Genomic DNA, 23,629 nt, shown 5'->3' with positions numbered 1-23,629 from the left:
ATGGGGGACAGCTGGCTAGGTTTTCTGTGATGAAAGATGCGGACTCCCCTACCAGATACTATTCACCTTTCTTCTTTGTCTCTGTTTCCATCAAAGTGCAGCCTTAGTTGGGAGGGATATAGCCCAGCCCTTTCAGAAAAAAAAAAAAACTCATCATTGAATAACTCACTCTTAAATAATGTAGGTCTGTCATGATTCCCATCAGAAACACCATGCAGGCTGGGCTCCTCCATTGAGAGAGGAAGGGCTTTCAAATGCAAGGTCTACATAATCAGTCAAATCTATCCCACAGTCATTTGTAAAACAGACCAGCTTTGAACTGGCCCCATGGCCTCATCCCTAGAAAACTCCCTCCCTCCCGCTCCCCTGCTCCAGCACTAAGAGACCCAGCAGCCTGCCTGCTCTCAGCAGGAGAGAATGAAGAAGAATCAGGAGATCAAGAGAGGCCACGCATGGTTCAGCTGATTTGAGAGCACTCAAAGGAGAAACTGGCATTGTGATACAGTGCAAAGAGAAGTGTATTGGAATCAGTGGATGGAGCTTGGTCCAATGCAAACTCTGTTAATGACTAGATGTGTGATCTTGGGCAAGTCATTGAACCACTCTGAGCTTCAGTTTCCTCATCTGTAGGATATAGAAAGGGCTCACAGAATCACCTAAAGCCCCAGTTCCTGAATCCCCAGAACCATAGGACATTAGGCCAGAAGAGACCTAGGTATCATTTTATAGATGCTAGGGCTGGACCAGATGACATCTACAATTCCTTCCAGCACCAGTTCTCTGATTGCTCATTACAAAGGAGTAGAAACCAACACACAGAGCATTATTGGAAGTTTCCTGAAATCTTTCCATGGCAATGATGTAATCTGGTTTTGTTAATTGGCCAAAGGGCGAAGCAGAAAACCTATCTATTCACACATCACCCCAATGCCTCACAGGATGGGGTCAGCCTGCAGGGAAAAATACAGGGTGGCCTTGATCTGTTGGGGGCCCTTGTGAGAACTGGTGAGCTCTGGCCCTGGAAGAGACTGCAAGGAAAGAAACTGCCCGACTCCAGCTCTTGGAGAAAGTGGAGAAAAGCATGGGATTGTTCAGTATAGGATATGAGATGGGGACTTAGGAAACTGGCAGTGGGAGTCCCAATTCTGCAGGACTTCAGTCCACTCTCCCAAACTCTCTGCATCTTCATTTTGTCCCCTATTTAAAAAAAGAAAGAAAGAAATGATGCTAAGGCCCTGTCACATTCTAGAAGCCTGACACCTGGAGAGGTGCTGGGACTCTCTTGGGCTTCATATTATTTTATTGTCCACAAGAAACACCAAGGAGAGAGTCACTTCTGGCTCTCAATGAAGAAGCTTCTTCCACCAATGGAAGTCTGCAGGGCTCAGTGAATTCTAGGGTTAAAGAGATGTCTGGGGCCCTGAGGGGTTAGTGACTTGTCCAGGGTCACACAAGCAGCATGTGTCAGAGGATAAGACTTGAACCCAGGTCTTCCTGACCCTGAGACAAGCCTTCCTCAAGACCATTAGGGTCATGTGGCCTCTCAGTGCTCTGGATACAACACAAAATTGAGGAGTGAGAATAGCCCTTCTTTCTGGGAGTGAGCATTCAGAAATAAGCAGGACATAAGGGGACATTTATTGAATTACATATTATTATGTGCTAAGTTCTAGTGATATAAAACAAAAAAAAAACTCTCCCTGCCCTCAGGGAGTATGCATTCTACAGCGGGAGAGATAAGTAAATGTCATTGGCAAGGTGGCTAGCAGTAACAAATGGGGCCCCACATGTAGCTCTGTTGTGGTGGTCATGAAAGAAGAGGGTGAAAAGGACATATTCTCTAGATTCCAATAATCTCTGGATTCTTTGTGGATTCTACTTCCCCAAGCTTTTTCTGTCCCTGGGACACCACAGATAAAAGATATTTAATTATAGATTTTAATTTTACTTTGGCTTTACTAGCAACACAGGCCTAGATTAATGAAGGAAGAAGACGAGAAAAACCAGGCAGAGAGATGGCTGAGTACTACTGTGAAGAGAAAACCAGCCTCAGTCACCAGGGCCTAAGTTCCAGCCTCACCACTGACTCATGGCCAGGGTGACCAGGTAACTCCCTAAAACCCAGATGCAGAGGATATGCTGACCTGCATTAGGAGTTCCTTTACTCAGAGTTCATGATACCAATGAAATCAAAAGATTCATCCCAAATCAATCTCTAAGAACCAGAAGGGCAGACATAAAGAAGCACAGACAAGCGAATTAGCTTTGAAAGCTACAGGTTGAATTTATTATATTCCTCAAAAAAATTAAGCTGTATAAAACAGAGTCCTGCAGTTCTGCGTACAGTCCTCTTTTTCTTTGGTGTTTGTTGAGTTTAGAGGCTTTGCATACATTATCTCATCTGAGCCTCTCAAAATCCTGGCAACGCAAGGACTGTAGGTCTTACTATAGCTGTTTTACAGATGAGAAAACTGAGGTTCAGAGAGATTAAAAGCAGGGCTCAAGGTCATAGGGGTAGTAAGCCTCAGAGGACAGATGTGAATGTCTCCATGACAACAGCCATTCTAACATGCTCCCTCTCCAAAGCAGATAAGAAGAGAGAGGAAACCAAAAAGATGCAGGTGCTTTTAAGAAATAGTGTGAGCCAAGAGAGAGGCCAGAGTAGGCCAAATAACCAGGAGGTAATGAGCCAAAGCTCCTCCAGAAAGGGCTTCTAGGATTACCTGACCCAGCACTATTCCGAGGACTGGTTCTGATATTAAATAAAAACCCAATTACTGAACACTGGGGTCCTTTTTTCAGGCTAACCTTCACAATTCAAAGCTTTGCTTTAGCCCGTAAGAGAGCTAAAATATTCTCAATGCTTAGGGAAAACACTTGACTCAAAGACCCAAAACTAGAACATTATGCAGTCAGGAGCAGACAAAAAAAATGACATTGATTCAACCTCGTGCACAGGAAAAGGCTTATTACTTCGACAAGGCAAAACAAACACAACTACAAGAATCTGAAACAACATTATCATACAACAGTCTTGGAAAATACAATTATGCAGCATTATCCAACAAGTCTTTGTTTTGAAAAAAAAAGCTGTATTGTTCTACGCCACACGCCTAATGCACATTGTTTCTGGGTATTCTCACACAGGTTCACATCGTGAGAATTCAAGACGTTTCACTTTCAGTCTCCCTCAAGGCAGAAGTCATTGAGGTCAGAATCAAAAGACTTTAACATGGGGAGCTTTTTCTTTGAGGGGACTCCCAGCCCCAGTTAACACTAAAAGGACTGCAATAAATTGGAAGGACCAAACGAATTGACATAAGGGATTTTTTTTTTTTTTGGTCCTTTGACTGCCTGGCCCTGCTAGTGGTAATCCTCTGAGGTGGGCATGGTGCTTAGATTTGGGTAAACTTCATTATCTTTTTGCTAACCAGGGGGAACCTCTTCTTTTGTTCCCAGCCACATTGATTGTTTGGTTTTGCTGAGATTGAGCCTGAGAGAGATTAAGACAGAGAAATATCTCGTCAGTACACACAATCTAGTCCTTTCCTTCTTTCACCCCATCATAAAGTGCCAGGAATAATGTTTGCTTTAGCTATTCTAGGACAAACCTCTTTATGAGACAATCCTCTAGCCTCTTAATACTCACAGACCACAAAGTCAATACTTGTTCTTGTGTCCTGGGATGTATGGGCAAAATTCAATCAGAGACCAATGTCCATTAATGATCAAGGAGTAGACAAGGCATTCGGGTGCATTTGTTTTTCACTAAGGAGATCTAAATTAGAAATACCATAGGATTATTACATAATAAATGACCAAACTCTGAAATAGAGGCAATTAGCACATAACATGGGCGCTGAACATAGCTCATACTTAGGTTGACTCTTGTTTCTGAGGTTAATCATTCCATCAGAACCTCCAAGTTGTCTAATGGCAGATAACTTGATAATCTGATGTCATCAATGTGATGAGTCCTCCCTGCAGAGGTGCAGGTTTTAAGTCACCCTCATATTCCTACCTCATGTGATCCCTGACCTTATCCTATTGTAAATCTTCCATGGATTTCCACCCTAAGTGCTTGGAGCCCTTCTGATTCTTTTGACTTTGCATGGATGTCAATGGAGCAGTCTGTTAGTTCTTTTCCTCTTCCCAGGAGGCTTCCCTCCAACCTCTTCCAATCATATGTCTGTGCTCTTTATGCCACTTTTGGTTCACAGTTCTTCATTAGTAATTAGCAAAAGCCTATTCATACTCACCATGTCTCATTATCCCACGGGTGACCTGCAACCTAATTCTTCATATACCTTAGTATTCCTTGATTTGAAGCCATATGAATCACCAAAGGAGTGTTAGTATGAAAGAAATAGGTAGACTTGTTTTATGGAAGACCTTGGGGTCACTAAAAACAAACAAAAAACCTCAGGTTTTCAAATGCACTTGAGCCTGTTCTCCTTTCAATTCTGGACCCAACTCATTCTCAATATGCAAAATCTATCCAAGATACATGCACTGATAGACCTGGCCCTAACAGCATATCATAGTAGGCACCACAAGCATTCTTTATGCACTTGGTTTTCCTGGGGAACTAATTAGAATACATTACTTTGTGTGACTGTAGATCTCATTTAGGAGAATCTGTGAATCTAGGGGAGCATTTGGAAGTAGTTCAGTAGACAGCTTGGCCTGAAGACTGAAAGTCCCGAGTTCAAATCTGGCCTCAGACAATTACTAGTTGTGAAACCTTGAGCAAGTCTCTTCTGTCTCGTTTTCCTCAACTGTAAAATGGGGACAGTAACATTATATACCCCTCAGGGTTGTTTTGAGGATGAAATGAAATTATATCCCTAAAGCACTTAGCACAGTACTTGGCGCATAGTAGGTACTTAATAATGTTTGTTTCCTTCCTTTTCCTATTATAAGACATCCCTTTTCTAGTATGCTGGACATATTCCATGACAGCAGAAGACAAGTCTAGTAAGAGCATCTATCTCCTTGTTCTATGTCATTCTTGATACTAATAAGCAAAAAGCTATTAAGCAAAGTTATTTCTGTTGATACTAATTTCGAGGAAGCTTGTATGTTAAGATAGATGTGGATATAGATAAATGGATTGGAATGGAGTTGCCTCCATCCCATGATGGTAGTTAATAACATGTGGTTGGCTAGGCAGCCTATATAATCTTGTCCATTGGAAAAGAGGATCATATAGATTTTGAGCTGGACTGGGAACCTTATCCAGCCAAAATCACTCATTTTATAGAGGAAGAACTGAGGCCCAGAGAGCGGATCAAGAGTGCTCCAATGTTACACAGGTAATTATAGACAAAGTAGATTGGAACCCAAATACTTTAGCTCTAAATCCAGAATTCTTTACACTCCACTACTCTTTATAAAGTCATAGAATATGGAGAACGAACTGGTTTTAGAATGGAATAGGAGCAAGAGGGGGGGCTAATTTCATCTCTGTGATTTTAATATTTCCTATCTTCCTTCTAAAAGAAAGGCCTTTGTTAGATGAGCCCCTTTAAAGTGGAATTTTGGTCTATCAAATCAAATGCTTTTTTATAGTCAAGAAACCATAAACTCAATGAAATAGCGTACACTCTGCTCCTTTCTGTAAAGTCAGTGACTGCAAAAAGACTGTTCTCTATGGAATATTGTTAGCCAAAGTCCGTCTGTTCTCTTCTCATATGCTTATCAGAGATGCCCCCTGGCCCATGCGTAGATTGTACTACCAAAGATTCCAAAGACTAATTTGGGAAATCACATACACGGGCTATTAGTATTCTTTCATCCGGGGACACTAACCTCCTGGCTGTTCCACAAACAAGACACGCCAAACTTTCAGCTCTGGGCCATTCCCTATGCCTGGAACACTCTTCCTCCTCTGCTTCAACTATTGATCTCCCTGACTTCCTTTAAGTCCTAATTTCTGCCAGAAGTCTTTTCCAATCCTTCTTAATTCCCATGCCTTCCCTCTCTCATTTTCTATTTATCATATATGTAGCTTGTTTTGTATATATCTGTTTGCATACTATCACCCCCATTAGACTGCAAGCTCCTTGAGGGCAAGGACTGTCTTCTGCCTCTTTTTGTACCCCCAGCACTTAGCTCAGTTCTTGGCACATAGTAGGTGCTTAATATATTTACTTTATTATTAATAAATAATAGAATTTAAAAACAATTTATTAATAATAAATAAATAATAAAATTACTTATATATATTTAATAAATGTATTTATAATATGTAAGCATATTATATAAATACAGTATTTATATTATATAAATATATGTAACATATTTGTGTAATAAATTTATTTATCATAATATTATATAAATAGAACATTTATAATATTATAGAAATATAATATACTATATAAACATATATTTATTTAACACATTTATTTATTGGTTGGGTAGTTATTGATTTCAGTAGCAATGTTTGTTTTTCCCACAAGCATTTAGTGTCCTCCCCTTATTCAGCTACATTAAAACTGGATTCCTCAATACCCTGAAAGTTGTTGCCTCCAGCATGGACATCTTTTGTATATGGTTGGTCTGGTCTAGCAACACTTATTTTGACGTTCGTGCTCCATTTATAATTCCTCATTCATCAGAGACTGGAACGTTTGAGCCCAAATATAGTACGTCTACTGTCAATGTCAGAGAAAATACTTTGGGATAAAAGTTTTAGCAGAATTGTTCCATTTTTTCATCTGTTTGTTGTCCTGCTTCCAGTTTTATCCCACACCTGGGGGATGATTTGGCTTCACTTGGTTTCTCATCAAAGCTTTCTGTAAATGAGATTTTCCCTCCACCTACCTCTTGCTGTTTAATGAGGCTAGTAAGCTAATAAGATCAGCTAAATAAACTATCATTTTTAGAACAGAAGTGTGTGGGCACAAACACAAGCTACAAATTCATTAACCACGGAGACAAAGTGCTCAGGCAACACCTACATACACATACATGCACATACATGTATACACACATACACATATACTCATGTATGTATATGTAAATATATGTGTATATATCCATACACACGCAGACACACACACACCCCATGTGCTAATCAGACAACAAAAAAAATGCCAAATCACCATCATGCAGTATCATTGCTCTCAAAATTCATTTGGAAAAAGAAATGGAGGTTAGACATGGACTCCCAGACAATCAAACTATCACAAACTTTGAAATACAAGGAGAGTTCTATGCAAAGTCACTTTGGGTGCAGAAATGCAATTTTGCTACTTTGATGAAAACAGGCAAGTCCCCACTTTGAAAGAAATATTAAGAGCAAATAGATAAAGAAAAGCAAAAGCCTGAGAAACAAAGTCATTTTGCAGAGGGGCTGGGCCCAGTCTGCTTCTACCTGCTTGGCACGTAGCCAATTACCTTACCTTCATATGTGCCAACTTCCAAGAGAGTCCCGCTCTGCTCGAGATCCAGGAACTCCTTGACCGTCAGAAAATTATAATCCACCCCAGGCACTTCTCCTTCTCTTGGAGGCCGGGTTGTGCCTGTAGCAGAAACACCAAAGCACAAAAATGGCATCATTAAGCCCAAAATAGAGAACCACCAGCCCCAGACACAAGCACAAACTCAAGCTCCCACATGAAGACTTCCAAACATAGCCACTTCCAATCAACAAAATGTATTTCCCTTCCCCTACCATCACCACCATAGCTGCCTATGTCTTCACCTTCCTGAGTCCATGATACTGAAAATAGGAGCCAATAAAGAAAGAGACTAGACAACCACTGTGTTTTTGATGTTTGCCAAAATGTACCAACATGACACAGAGAAGTAGTAGGTTTAGACTTAGCCAAAACAGAGAACCATTAGCTTTTCAAACTCTTTGCAAACTCCAGCGATAACCCACCATCTCAGCACCTAAAGATTGGACATTTCTATCTCTTGGAACAATAAAAGTCTCAAATCCACTTTCAAGACTTGGTCCACGGCAGCAAGCCCTTCCATCAAGCCCTTCAAACATAAGCTCCTTGAGGGTAGGAACTATACTGTATCCCCAAAATCCAGCACTGTGTCTGGCCCATAGTAGCGGCTTAATAAGTTCTTGACTGATTGGATTTAAAGAAATTGAACAAAGGCTGGGTGCACAAATGTCTGACAGACAGCAACGCTCTCACAAAGGGTCTCTGTGAGGATGTCTAACCCATAATCATGAAAATTTACCATCTTCATAGCAAAGAACACATTTAAGGGACAAAGAGTCTAACTATGAAGTCTAACCAGGGCTGAACATGATATTTTTTCTCCAAAATCAATCTCCTCCCAGGAGCCAGTCTTTACTTCTCTGTGGGTACTAAAGGCAGCATTTCCCCTCATCTAGAGATAAGTGGTTTTTAGGCTTTCTTTAAAAGTCATTCAGCTCAGGTCCTGAGCTGAGAAACAAAATCCTTTAGACAAATTCCAACCATGTTCTTAGAAATAACTTTCATACTGAGATGCTAGAGAATGTAATATGTGTTTACATCTGATATATTTAAAAAGGAAAAAAAAATATTAATCTTTAAATGGTGCCTACCCTGTGGGGACAGGAAGGGAAAGCCAGCACACATTTATTAAGCACTTTGCTATGTATAAGTTAATGTGCTGAGCTGTACACACATTATCTCATTGTGCCCTGCATATGCTACCCATTAGAGAGGACATTAAGAGTCAGAAGAATGGACCCTGCCCTCAAGAATTCTATAGTGCATTTAGAGAAATAAAGACTGACACTGTTAGAAAGACCCTTGCTGTAGTCCCCACCTCCCACTGTAGTTCACAGAGGGAGAAAAGAGCATAAAAATACTGGACTTGGGGTCACATGCCAGGAACCTGTCCCACTTCTGTTATTCGCCACCTCCCGTATGACCTTCGATGACATGGCATCCCTAGGTATCTTCTGAAATACAGGCATTGTCTCCTAGCCCAAAACACACCAGTCTTAAAAGGAGGAAGCCAAAATATTCTTGGCTCCCTGCTGTCACTTCTACACTCACCCTCTGCCACCATCTTGTAGCATTCTTTCCTAATCTGAAGGTCATTCTATTAAACCTATTGACCCTGTGCAGATCCTGGTGCTGGTGAGTTCCAGCCCAAAGGTCATTCTCTCATCTTTTGCAAATTCAGTCTGTAGCATTTTGTTCTCTCTGATCCTTAACTAGGTATCTTAAACATTCATGTTGATTCTCCCTCAAATGCCCTCCCCTACCAGTATCTCAATTTCCTATGAAATCACATGACCAATTCTACCGCTTCACCTCAGCTACACAGAATGATTAGCTGTGTGACCCTAGACAAGTCACTTAACCTCCATCTGCCTCAGTTTTCTCAACTGTAAAATAAGGATAATGATCACACCTGCCTCCCAGGATTTTGCTGTGGGGATGGAATGGGATAATATTTGTAAAGTATTTAGGACAGTGCTTGGCACAGAGTATGTGTTATTCCATGCATGTTCCCTTATAGAACAGGTATGCAGGTATTCTAGCACCTGCTACAGAATTCTTTTTACACCATTCCTGGACCAGCAAGGATACACATTGAAACATGAGAAATAAACCAACCACTCCATCTGAATAGAAGTGTTTTGCAAACCTTAAAGGGCTATTTAACTGTTACTGATTTTTAAAATTTCGAACCAAACGAATAAGAGAAATGAAGAATACATACAAAAAAAAAGAGATCAAAGAAAGAGGGAAAGTAACCAAAAGCACAAAAAATATTTAAGGCAGGGCTTTACATTGTTGCAAAGAATTAGAAAAAGGTGGGCACCTATGAGTTGGAAAATGGCTGAACAGAATGTGATCTATAAGTTAATGGAATACTATTGTACCATAAGCAATGATGTCAGGTTAGATTCAGAGAAACCTGGGAGGAAAGATTTTCTCGAACAGAAGCAGAGTGAAGCGGGGACAATCAAGAGAACAAGTTACACGATGAAAAGAAAATTGTAAAAGAGAATGGTTCTCAAAGCCTTAAGAACTAGAATCAAGAGAAAAACCAATCATGATCCCAGAAGAATGATATATGCTTTGTACATTGACAAAGAAGGGGTAAGGAGATGGACTAACAGTAGAGAGTAAGGCATACCTCTTCAGACAAGGCCGATGGATGAATCTGTTCTGCATAATCATACTTTTTTTTTTTATCAAAGGCAAGCTTTTTCTTGGGGGGGGGGTGGCTCATGTGGAAAGAATGGGGATTAATGAAAATGCAACTAATAAAAAGGTGGAACAGAAAAAAAGAGGACTGATGAATTAACTTTTAAAAATAAACTGAAGAGAGTAGGAAGAAGTTCAGAAGTGGACATAGATAAGTAGGCCAGGGTGGCACCTACCGTAGGAAATCTGAAACAAACAAAGAAGTTCTATGTAGGAGAGATTCAAGGTGTCAGATGCAATCTTTTTTTTTTCATTCTTTGAAAAAGGAAAGGCTCATAACATCAAGTTTTTTAAATTCATAAAAATAAAAAGGCATTTAAGAAAAAGTTTTAAGAAATGAATAATATGTTTGTCTATCAATGTATACTAGGTCTTTCTGGAGATCAGGAATAGAGTCTTTTTACAATGCAATCAATGTCAATATTGGTACCATCCCTACAAGAATAATCTTTGCATAGTGAAAATATTTCCAAACTTCACCTAAGGAACAGGAGCCTAATTAGAAAAGAGAAAGAGCCAAAAGTCTGTGTTGGAACGGTGATACAATGAGCCTTCTTAAAGTCAGCTGCAAAAATAACTAGCCCACGTATGTTCTACAAGGTGTGTGGCACACTGGACTGATAGGAAACACAGAATTACATTTCTTCTTCTCCTTCCTTCTTCTTCCTTCTCTTCCACCTCCTTCCTCCACTTCTTTGTTTGTAAAAAGAAAAATGCTGTTGAACTTTGTTTTTCTAAGACTTATTCAATGATAGGCAAAGTTTCTAGCTGATTAGGTCTCAAGGAGATTTTTGCCATTATTATCAACTATTTTTCTGGAATGACATAACTTAAAGAGTTTACTGGTAATGTGTTACTAATTATGACATAATTATGATAATGATTTAGTATTACCTATTGTTAAATATGATATAATTATTATAAATATTGCAAATATAAATAATTATTATAAATATTAAATATGGTATAATTTATTATTATTATTATTATTATTATGACATGATGATGATGATATGATAAGGAGACACCTAAGTTCAAATCCTTGGTAAGCACAGATCTAGAGTTAGAAGGAATTTCCAAGGCCATCTAGTTCATCTCCCTATTTTACAGATGAGGGAACTGAGGTCTAGGGAACTTAAATGGCTTGCCTATATCTAGTAATTATCAGATGTGTGGTTAGAACAAACACAGGTCCTCTGACTCCAAAGTCAGTTCTCTATTCACTGTCTGTAAAGTATTTAAGAAATCTCCAGGCACTATATGAATGTCTATTACTGTCTCTTCTGCCTTTAGTTCCAACTGGACTAAATAGATTGAGGGACTAAGCATTAGAAAGACCTGGGTTCAACTCCTTCCTCAGGTACTTACTAGTTCTGTGACCTGGAGCAAATTCACTCAACCACTCTGAGCCTGTTTCCTCATGTAAGATGGTGATAAGAGTTTCTTCTTCACGGAGTTAATAATATTGTTATTATAATTAACTACATCATAATTAGTAACACATTATAATACATTACTACTAGTACTAGGACATCTACCACAACTGCTACTGCTATTACTACAGCTACTTCGACTCTTCCATTATCTTCGGGGAAGGCGTGGCACATGCAGAGAGCTCTGGATCTAATCAGAGATCTAACTTAGACACCTCAGGGTCATCTTTAGGGGCCTCAGTTGCCTCACCTGCAAAATGAGAGCTTGGACTAGAGTCTCTCTAAGTGCATAATCCTATGAGTGGCTGTAAGGATAAAAGGAGATAATGCATGGCGATTCCTTTGCAACTTTAAGACTTTATGTCAATGGGAGTGAAAAATGTCTGCTGTTAGTAGAGAAGCAGCTTAGAACAGAGAATACTGGACTTGGGCGTTAGGAAGGCTCTAGTTGATATCTTTCCTTAAACAGTTACTTGTTGTTCAGTCAATTACTCATGTCGAGCTTTTTCCATGACCCCATTAGGGATTCTTGGCAAAGACATGGGAACGGTTTGCCATTTCCTTTTCCAGTTCATTTTACAGATGAGGAAACTGAGGTAAACAGGATAAAGTGACTTGCCCACAGTAATACATCCAGTAAGTGTATGAGGCCAGATTTGAACCCCGGTCCGCCTAACTCTGCCCAGTGCTCTATCCACTGAAGTACCTAGCTGCCCCTTTACGAGGTGTATGATACTGAGTAAATAATATAACTGCTCTGAACTCTGGTTCCTTCATCTGCAAAATGAGGCTAGTCGTAGCACATGTAAAGTACTTGGAAACCTGGTAGCCAGATGGCAGCCATTATTATCACCATTATTATGTTTGTATTATAAAGGACCATAGATCTCTATCTGGACCCTCAAATCCACCAAGTCTAATTCCTTCATTTCACAGGGATGGCAAATGAAGTCCAATGAAATAAACCGGCTTCTTCAAGGTCACACAGGCAATGAAGCATTAGAGATCACATTCGAACCCAGGACTGATTCCAGAGCCAGAGTTCATTTCTCAGTACCACAATGAGTCTTAACTTTGTTTTGACTTGTTTTAATTTTCCAAAGAACTACATGGCCAGAAGCAATGGTCAACGTTGGTACCATGCCTTGGAAGTTAAAGTCCCCACTTCACACACGCTTCTGTTAACAAATTGTAAATTACAAAAGTAGAAATTGTCATATGATATCAGTCGCAATTATGCCATTAGACAGTTTTGTTTAACTCATTTCTGAAGAATGTCCTTTGGAAAGGGGGGTTGTTTGGGTGTTGATTGGGAAAAGTCTGTTGTGTGAAAACAGAATCTGTCAATATAAAGAAATGAAATGTGTAAAAATAAAACAGAATGAATGGAAGGACAAAAAAAGCATTCCATGGAATAATTAAGGATGAGCTAGTCATCTGCCCAGAGAACAGTCAATGTCTTCCAAAATGCTTTTAGAGGAGGAAAGGAAGACCAAGGCTAACGTTTTTCTCCTTTCTGGTATTTTGACCATGAGCTGAGGGGGGCAAAAGAGGGGAAGGAAGCACCCCCAACAACTCTAGGGCTTATTACCCAGGCAAAACCTTCCCATGTTGTTGTCTCACAAAAGGATTACTCTCAGATGTTTGTTCTGTTACCCTCTGAGAAAACTGCCTTCAGTCTGAACCAATGTCACCAAGCTCCATTCAATGAGGCGATAAGGAGGGAAAGGGGAGAGAAGGCCCGCCTTCTCTTTTCTTGTAGCAGAATGACAAGCTGCCGGCTGGACACACGCCTGGCAGATGGCATTTCAAAGGGCTTTCATGAGCCATCTGGGATGTGTACATTTATTACAAACCACACTTACAACAAAGCCAGAAGGGTTACTTCCTGACAGAAAGGAGAAGTAAAACAAATTCTATTTCTCTTCTCAGGGACGCAGCATTAAAAATCACCAGCCTCTTACAAATGGAGATTTTATACAATCCCACCGCAGCCTTCTACTTGTTTGGCTAGAGATTTGGCCACTGATATCCTGGAGCTCTTAGCTGATAAACACAGGCATAAAAATATCACACAGTATGGAGAGCTCTGCCGTGATTAAATCAAATACGTTATGGGAGAGAAATCAGATTTTCAAAGAATAGTCTTTTTTTTTTTTTAACACATCTCATCCTGTGTTGGATGCTGTGCTCTTAAATACTTCTAGGCTTCCACGTTACTCACAAAACAACTTACAATAGGCCTAGTTGTACTTATATAGCAATTGGTCCCTTCCCTCCATTCCTTTTCAGATTTAAAAGCTTACTTATATAGCATCATCGATCTGGCTCAAAAAGGGACTCAGTGGCCATTAGTCCGCCCTCTTCTTTTGTAGATGAAGAAACTGAGGCCCCGGGTCATTTAGTGACTTGCCCAAAATCACAGAGATAATAAGTGTCAGAGGCAGGATTTGAACCCTTTCATATATGTTACTCTGAGGTTTTCTTTTTTTTTTTTTTCCTTCTGAGAGGTATTTCTGGTGGGAAACAGCAAATGTTTCCTTGAAAAAGGTTGAGTTTTACTGGATATCTTGCCTTGAACCTTAATCAACTCTTTATACACAAAGTACAGAACTGTTAGCCCAAATGAGATTTAAAATGAAAAAAGTGATTACCTGCCAAAGGTCACGGTTAGGTCAGGAAACTAATGGCAAAGTTAACTACCTGTAGTGGCAACCACACTGGCACACCCAGCATGGCTGCTAGCACAGGTTCTTAGATCTGCTTTCTTAGGAAAGACTGCTCAAAAAGGTGTCAACGATCTTATTTTAATTACATTCTCTAGTTCAGGGGAAGGGTCAGCACCCTGAATGTCAGAGAAAATACAGAGAAAAGAAATTAGCATAAAGACCAACAGCAGGGCTAACTGCCCGAACCAAAGCAATACACTTTACATAGACCACTGGATCGAGAGAGCCTTTACAGCTGAGCAGATGGGGGGTCTGAACACATGGCTACTCAGAGTCTCAACCAGGGAATCACAAGATTCTCCCCATAAGCAAGCCCCCAAAGCAAAAGCTCTCCTCTCAGACTATATACTCTTTCAGCTAATAGGCTCAGAGCCAGAAGGCATCACAACTCTCTTGATTCAGTGCCTAATTAGTAATTAGCAAAAAGTGTGAGCCTTCCTACAAGCAAGCCTCCCCCAAGCAAGCTCCTCCCTTAATGGGCTCCATGGGAAGTCTATTAATGGGCGGGGAAGATCTTATAGCCCATTAACCTTGCATTACCCATTCCTCTGGCTACCCTTAAGAGCTATGGAAGAGCCCAGTATAAGAAAGAAGGCCAGGGTGGGGTGGGGGCCAAGAGAGACTGTGGTTATTTTTACACTTGATTCTTTAAAATAAAGTACTCAAATTCAGAAGAAGAGTCCATTTATTTTAATGCCAGGGATGCAAATAAATATCAAGGTATCAAATCTGCCTCTAAGGAGGCAGTATGACCACAGACAAGTCCCTCAACCCTTCTGAGAGTCAGTTTCCTCAACTTTAGAATAAGGAGGTTGAACTAGTTGTGTCTAAAGAGCACTGAAGCTATGATTCTATGAAGCACTCTCCTGATGACAAATTTTGACATGGAGGTAACCCTGAGTTCTTGAAGACCATGATGAAAAACTCCCATCAAGTTGGAAAGGATTCCTCCCATTAGAGTCCAATGCTAAACAAGATGTGGCAGAATTAGGATGTGAACTCAAGGCTTTGGATGGACCCCAAATCCAGTGTTCTTTTCCACTGCATCAATCCTTCAAAGGCGAGACTTGAACCGAGGTCCTCTAGTCTCCAAAGACCAGCTCTCTATTTACAGGGTTGTGAGGCTCAAATGTGACAATGAACATCAAACACTGTGTAAGCCTTAATGCACTACAGAGGCCATCAAATGATGATGATGATGATGATGATGATGACGAGGATGATGATTTTACTGGGGAGTTGTGAACGGGGCTGGTGTAGGGAGAGCCCAGTGAAAACACAGAGCTTCTGCAGGATTGAATAGATATCCAATCTTACCTTCATTTGACAGTAATTCAACTAAATAACTTGAGCTCTGCCCTCCTATATAGCTGGGTCTCAATTAATAATGTCAGGAAAGGTCAAAAGGGCCAGGGGTGAGTGGTTACTTGCTCCTTGTGTACACTTTAAGGTTCATAAACTCTGAATTCATTTGGTTAGGAGTGACCCATCTGGAGGAAAAAGCACAAAGTGACCTTACTTGCTCTCAAACTCCACCAACAATGACTCTACCTCCTGGGCAATTCCCAGCACTCCTTTGCTCCCTCCTTGAATTACAGACATTATCCTAAAACAGGTCACATATGGATACAAGAGAAAACTTCCTGGTGGATTGAAAAAGCTACCCATTCAGCATCCAGGCTAAAATTGTTCCTATTACCGTTTGATTACCCACAAGTCATCTATGCTGAGTAAGCCGTAAGTGAAAGTCTGAAGGACCTTATGGCCAGATTGTTAATAGGTGAATCCGAGGCTCTTTATCACCTTACCATTCTATTAGGACTTCAGATTAACAGGGTAATAGTCATCAACAGCCTGCTGTTAAATTAATCAGATTCTTGCATATTGCAATCTAACATTATTGCAAATGGAACTTGGAGAAGTCAGAGTCACCTCAATTACCTTGGTGTCAAAAGAAACTATCCCTCTTCCTGCAGAACAACTACTGGAGTGGCCGCTCAGTCAATATCTCTTTCCAGAGTATCACAGTCACAACAGACAAAATGAGCCCTCGATAAATGCTTATTATTCGACTGGTAATCAGGCTACTATTCATTTTACCTTGTAATTTATCTGGCACACAAAGAAATGCTGTACCTTAAACAGAGAATCTCCACTGGAATGAGTTAGGTCCTCTTTGGTATCACATCATTTTTGCAACATGTATGGGTTTTTTTAATTACTTTTTTTTTGCCTGGGCAATATGTTTAAATAAAAACTCCCTGTGTCCCTGATACATATCAGAAGCTCTCCTAAAACTTGAAGTCTTAGAGATCTGCCCGAGGCCCTGGGAAGATAAATAGTTTGCTCGGGGTCATACAGTCAATGCATAATAGAGGCAAAATCTGAACCCCGGTTGTCCTGATTCCAATGTCCCAGGCAGTCTCTCTATGCGTAATGATAGATTATCGAAATCCATTCCTACATCTGGTGAAACATTTTCTCTACCGTGGCTGGAACTTTTCTCTGTCTAAAATAACAACAGATGTTACATAGCGCATTAAATTTTCAAAGGGCATTACATACATTATTTTAAGCCTCACAAAAATGCTTCGCTATCATACTACAGGTATTGTTAAACATATTTTACTGATGCAGGAACGGGAACTGGGAGGTCGTCACTTGCCTTCTATCAGACGGTAAGGGCCAAAGGCAGGATTTGAAACCGGGTCTTCCTGCTTCCAAGTGCTGCCATCTTCCCACCAGGCTAAGCTGCCTGCTACCCAGCGAAACTATGTTTAAATCACAATCCACTGACCCCTTTCTAGCTAAATCTCTTCCCTCAAACTACTAAAAATGTCACTGTCTCCTTGGATGTCACGCACTCATATTCAGCTCACTTGGCCCCAAGCTAAAATTCTAAAGCTAAGACTACCACCCAAAGCCTTGTACTAAAAATCTGGCAGCCTTCTTCTCCTCCCCACCTCTATCCCAATCAGGTTCTCAGCCTTGGAACATCCAATTTTCTGGAATTATTTATTGTATTTAACCACTCAAAAAAAAAATAAAGTCAATTCTTCTTGCTAATGTACTAAGAGTTGCTCATCAAACTGTTAGCTCTCCAGACATGTTTTAGGTAGACCAACTACTTTAAGGAACACACCAGTGGATCCATATTTTTCAGATTTATTTCACCTTTCTCTTCATGCCAAATTGGCTAACTCGCTCTTTTCCATAAATGATCCTCTATCCACCTTTGCCCAAGCCGTCACCCACTTACTCTCTTGAAACCTTTAGCTTCCTCTTATTAAAGGGAAGCAAATGTGAGATTTGGGGCAAGTAACTTCATTTTCCTCATGAGTTTGGACCAGTGACTTGTAAGGTTCCTTTTACTTCTAAATCTCCGATCCTATGTATGATACAAAGAGATGGGGGAGAAATAGAAGACCTACCAAATGACAAAATCAGGATAGAAAAGCCATTTCAACAGGTGAGAATTGGAGGTTGCAAGAGAGGGCAAGTTAAGATAAAATTTAATGGAGATAAACATGAAGTCTTACACTTGAATAAAAATGAAAATCAACTTCAAAAAGGCATGATGAGGAAAACGCGGTTGGGTATCAGTTTGTTCAAAGAAAATATCCAGATGTAACAGTTGCTACCTAAAAAGCATTGCAGTGAATATGTTGATATCTATGGGACCTTTCTTTGTCTTTGATTTCAGGTTTGTCTTTGATCTCATGTCCAATTAATCATTCAGTACACATTTATTAAGGGCCTTCTATGTGCCAGGCACTTTGCTAGGTGTGAGATATACATAAGAAACAATTCCTGCCCTCATGGAACTTAAGTTCTAACGGATGATTGCACAGGAGCGGGATCAATGAGGCAAGGTGTAGGGACAGCTTAGTAACTTTTCTTGCAGAATTCCAAAGTGATATACCCAATAATGATTGTACCAAGTCATGGTGCCATCAACTGTGTGTCTAATGCTGTTCTCATTTTTGGACATCTCTAATTTTCAAGGCGTCAAAGGGAATCTCGGAGCCCTTTTAATTTAAACGTCTTTATAAGTGGAACATGTTTTCATATGGTTGTTTCTATTCTGCAATTCTTCTTTGGAAAACTGCATGTTTCACATTCTTTGATGAACTTTTTATTAAGGAATCACTCTTTATGCTTAACCATTTTTGTCAAATTCTATATATCTTGGGTATCAGGCTTTCATCAGTGACATATCTGGTTTCCATGACAGTTACAGCTTCCCCACCCAAAAACATTTATGTATTTTGTATACCTTTATATGTGATCATGTTGTCTCCCCTATAGAATGTAAGCTTCTTGAGGACAGGGGTTAGGGGACTGCTTCACTTTTGTCTTTGTACCTCCAGTGCCTAACACTGTGCCTGGCATATGATATATGCTTAATACATTCTTGCTGATTGATTCAAAGTAATTTACAGCCTGACTGTGCATGTAAAAAGTCTAGGCCCTTTCTCTATTTAATATACAACATGGTCTTAGCAGTGGCAGCAGCAGCACTGGTATGTTTTCCCAATCTGATTGGGCATGTAGAAAATCCAAACCACTTGGAAGGTTCACATCTGATACCACTATGTACAAACCTTCAATCAAGTCATGGGCAGCTGGATGAGGCTAGATTAGTTCTAGGATTTGCTAGGTTGTTATTTAATGTTCTGCTAATGTGAGAGAGAGAGCGTGCATGTGCGAGAGAGAGAGAGAGAGAGAGAGAGAGAGAGAGACAGAGACAGAGAGAGACAGAGAGAGAAAGGTGGGGGAGGAAGTTTAGGCCTCTACCACATGGGGCTTTGGAAATTACTATGCTTCATAAATAATAAATCTTTTATTCAATTATAGAGCTTAGAAGTAAGTACAAGTACAGACACAAAAGGGGAGTACTTGGGGCAACATGAGTTAACTCTCAGATGGTCAGAATTGTGACTGGCTAGATTCCTCCTATCTTTTGGCTCCTGCCTCTGCCCATCCCCAAGTCCAAATAAAGGTTTAGGGCAGGGACTTCTCATTTGGCAGCTTTTTATCGGTGTTTGCCAGGTATCAGCACTGGGCACAAAATAGGTGTTGAATAATTGTTGAAAAGACCTAAGTTGCACCACTCCTAATCACTCCTAATATATTCTGCATATAGTTGAGATGAAAGATTTTGTATTAGTTTTTATTTTGGGCCCCATGAAGCTTAAAGGGCACAGGCCTTCTCAATTATTCAACTCTGTAGCTCTGAGTTCATTTATATTTGAAGCCTGAGACTTAGAAAAGCAATCAATCAAATTCATAGCAATTGAAAAGGCACGTTTAATTTATTATTCAATCGACAAACATCTATTAAGTAATAACTCTGTTCCAGGCACTGAATAAGGGCTGAGTATACAAAGAAAAATGTGAAACAGTCCCTTCCCTCAAAGGGTATACGTTCTATAATGGAAATCAATATGGATAGCCAATCGGGTTATAGTACTGGTGCTAAGGCAGGGGTGTTTCAGTTTTTTTTTGTGTTCTGCATCCCTCTGGTTGTCAGTCTGGGGAAATCCGGGGACCCTTTCTCAGAATAATGTTTTTGAATGCATAAAATAAAACATATAGCATCAGAAAGGGATCCAATTATATTGAGATACCCTTAGCAACATATCTAAAACACACACACACCAAATGAAAAGATCCCAGGTTAAGATTCCTAGCTTGAAGTGCATTAGTGCCTCTGATAGAAGCCCACTTTGGAAAAGGAATGTTTTAAAAATATTTAATATTAGGACATGAAAACTAGCCCTTTTGTTCTCATTTGAGAGTAACCTCAGGGCTTTCTAAGTAGCATTATTTCCATAAACTCTACTTTGTATATACACATAAAAAATATTTGTATAGACGGGCCTTCAAATGAGAACGGGCCTAGTTTTCATGTTATCATATAAAAATCCTTCCTTTAGACTGTTGTGATTCAGGATGAGGATCATCAAGCCCATTTCTCCAACCCAAAATGACTGAATCAGAAATCTAGAACTGAAAGGCATCTTAGAGGTCATCCATCATCCCTCTTTATTCTACACAGGAGGAAACTGAGAAGCAGAGTGGTGAAAGGGAAGATTTGCCCAAGGTCACAGAGAATCAGTATTGCAGCCAAGCTCTCTGATGTCAAATCTAGCATTTCTTCCCTTATACCATTCTGGCATAGAGGAACTGTCCCCGTTCCTTGAAGCCAAGGTGAAGCGGAAAGAGCACCAGTCTGTAATCCTGAGGCTTTGATGCTTGCTTCCTGTGACCTTGAAAAAGTCGTTGTCATCTCTCTAGGCCTCAGTTTCCTCAACTGTAAAATCAAGCTAGACATTTAAAACGAATAAAAGAGGAAGGTGACCAGATGATTCCGACAACCCCAAGTGCAACTTGATAAGACAATCACCTTCCTGAGTTGGTAGCACCCTCAACTACAAAACAAGGAGGTTGTACTAGATAATCTCTGGGATCCCTTCTGGTGTTCAAACTGTGCTCCAAAATCACACGACCTCTCTGGATTCCTTGGGCTCTAAATTCATGGAGTCCACTTCTTGAAGCCTAGGTCTTGAGGACACCAAAGGAGCAGTCAATATTTTCCATGCTTCAGAGTTTTTACCATTCAAGGACATCCAGATAACGAAAAGTCAATGGAAAGATGGGCCCTGGTCAAAGAGATTTTACTAATGTATTAAAAGGTCATAGGAATATAGATTTGGAGTGAAAAGGGGTCTTGGGGGCCATTTAGTCCATCTCATCATTTTTACAAAAGAGGAGACTGAGGCCAAGATTTTGTAAATAAAGTAACTTGCCTTAGGCTACCCAGAGAATAAGCATCAACAGCGGAATTTGAACCCAGGTTCTGTTACTCCTGGGTCTGTGCACCCCAGTGGTGCTCAATCCTCAAACAGAATAAGGAGAGTAGACAACACCACCTAATTTAATGTCCACAACGCAATGATTGGGGCAGTTGTCAGGATACACACTTGGGTCACCTCTTCGTACAAAAGTCCAGTCCACAGGTTGGTAACTTAAGAAGCTGACTAGATGGATATTTCTGATAAGGTTTCCTTCCTCATCCCAACATAAGTCATAGAAACTGTGTCACCACTGAAGACAGAAATCTGAGACTTCTTGAACTACAATTAAAACTTTCCTTCAAACAGAATTACAGCGGCACCCCAGACGGAGAAGGCCAGTTAGGTGATACAATTCTAACACCAGATAATTGCATCACCAGAAACACCTTTTAAAGATTATCCCTCTACTTTAAAAGGGGAATCTGCGAAGAAGATGGGAATTCCACACACTTTTTAAAAACAATTTTAATAAAGGTACACTTAGACACTCTACATTATAAAGGCACCATGACTATAATGGAAAGAGCAGGGGCCAGGGAATAACGATCATTTAAGTTTAATCCTTAAAATTTGTTTCTATACTTTCCATCAGTGATAGAAATTATTTTATTTGTCTGAGACTCAATTCCCTTATCTGGAAAATGGAGGTGATAATTTGGCATAGTGTCTATCTCAACCTCTCTAAGGGTTGTTTTGGGAAAGGCCTTGTGGAAGCTGCCGAGTGCTAAGTAAATGGGAACTATAACTAATAAAAGGACATCTCCTCTTTATATATTTATTCTTTAGAAGTATGGCTTTGGGGACAAAGAGACCAGAAAGGTTTGTGTTCAAATCACACTTAGGACAGGTCAAGTTAAGCAACAGCATGCTGGTAATTATTTAATAACTGCCTCTCTAGAAAAAAAAAAAGGGTGTGTGTGAGCATGCAAGCACACACGTATGCATGTGCAGATGTGTATTGTGTGTATATACATATATATACACCTATATACATATACATGCATGTATACATATATACATACAGGGAAGGGAAGGTCACCATACCATATGTGTACGTATGTATATATAATATACATACATACACATACATGTATTGCATGCAGAACACACTTTTAAGTTTAATCTGCATTAGGAACATTTTCCATAAGTCTGGACAATCAATTAAACAATGAATAAAGCCCTGATTTGTGGCATTTGCTGATTTCCGAGGTGTAAAGGTTCACACTGAAAATTTAGCAAGGACACCCTTCTGAGCTGTCTCCAGCACACCACAGGCAAGGCCTAGAATATGTCCACATACTAGCGATGTGATCATAGGACCATCACTTCACTCCTCAGGATCCTAACCTACTTTTTAAAAACTGTAAGTCACAGAAGAGTTGTTGAGCTGCATCTGTGAAAGGACTTTCCACACCTTATGTTTCAGATTCAGATATAGTCACAGGTTCAGAGCAAAAAAAAAAAAAAATTAGATTAAATTTCTACAATTGTCTCTGGCATAACAAATGAACTTATTCTATTGGGTTCTACCAGATAATTTCAAAAGCATTCTTCATTAAAGTATACATCATTGAAACATTATCTTACTGCTTTTTAAAAATACCAAATTTCTGAAAATCACAGTTAACATTCAGACACATGAGACAGCCTGATACCTGGCTATTTTTATTATTTTTGTAGCTTCCCTTTCTGTTCTCAATCAACTATGCCCTACAATCCTTTCATTCCATGAACTCTGTCCTAAGATAGTAAGTGAATCAGGAAGAGAAAATCCCTTTTCCCTTCCTAGGATGAAGCCACAATCAACCAGTGAACACACATCGTCTCAGCTTCCTGTCAATGTTTTCCTTTCTTTTATGGTTCTACACGCTCAGGATGAAACCTCTGGATCTTTGCTTTGTCCACAAAAGTGTGGTTTTCCATGTTTTAGGGTCCCATTACATAGGTACAGAGGTGAGCACATCCATAAAAAGGTACCATCTCCATGAATAATATCATTTCACTTCAATTTCAGTTTGTTCTGAAGGTGTGAAGGTGGGAAATGAGATGTCAGAGACCCTAGACTAATTTGGTTAATAACACTGTGGAGGCACATAAAATCCTGATGGTGAAAGGCTCAAAACTTCGAATATTATCCTAGTGGCAATAGGGAGTCACCGACGGGCAAGAATTATCTCTACGGACTTAACAACGTCCCCAACAAGAAAGCCTATTTTTTAGTACGCAGCAATATTCAGATAGGGCACCACGTTAGATTTCCTTTGGGGGCTTGCCTAACATTCAGAAGTCACTCCTCCCACACTCAATGACATCCACAGCACGGCAGAGACCTGAATTCCAGCCTGGTAGATGCTCAGCGATGATCATTATCTTATCTAATGCTTGCCAATTATCACTGAAACTAATAAGTCATAATAAAAAAAATATAT

The 23,629-nt window shown here is 39.9% G+C and overlaps 1 protein-coding gene across 6 annotated transcripts in view; it reads right to left on the bottom strand.

The window, feature by feature from the left end:
• The window catches only part of MAGI1 (membrane associated guanylate kinase, WW and PDZ domain containing 1), a 709,255-nt gene that overhangs the window by 147,711 nt on the left and 537,915 nt on the right, over positions 1–23,629 (bottom strand). For all 6 annotated transcript variants that reach the window (XM_036738388.1, XM_036738389.1, XM_036738391.1 and 3 more), the window contains exon 3: positions 7,407–7,526. In XM_036738388.1, the coding sequence (XP_036594283.1) occupies positions 7,407–7,526 (120 nt within the window). The remainder of the gene's footprint in view (positions 1–7,406; positions 7,527–23,629) is intronic.

The sequence above is a fragment of the Trichosurus vulpecula genome, chromosome 9 (genome assembly GCF_011100635.1).
Source record: "Trichosurus vulpecula isolate mTriVul1 chromosome 9, mTriVul1.pri, whole genome shotgun sequence".
In the NCBI taxonomy this organism is placed as follows: Eukaryota; Metazoa; Chordata; class Mammalia; order Diprotodontia; family Phalangeridae; genus Trichosurus; species Trichosurus vulpecula.
The sequence above is the reverse complement of the archived record's forward strand: the minus strand, read 5'-3'. Positions and strand labels throughout refer to the sequence as shown.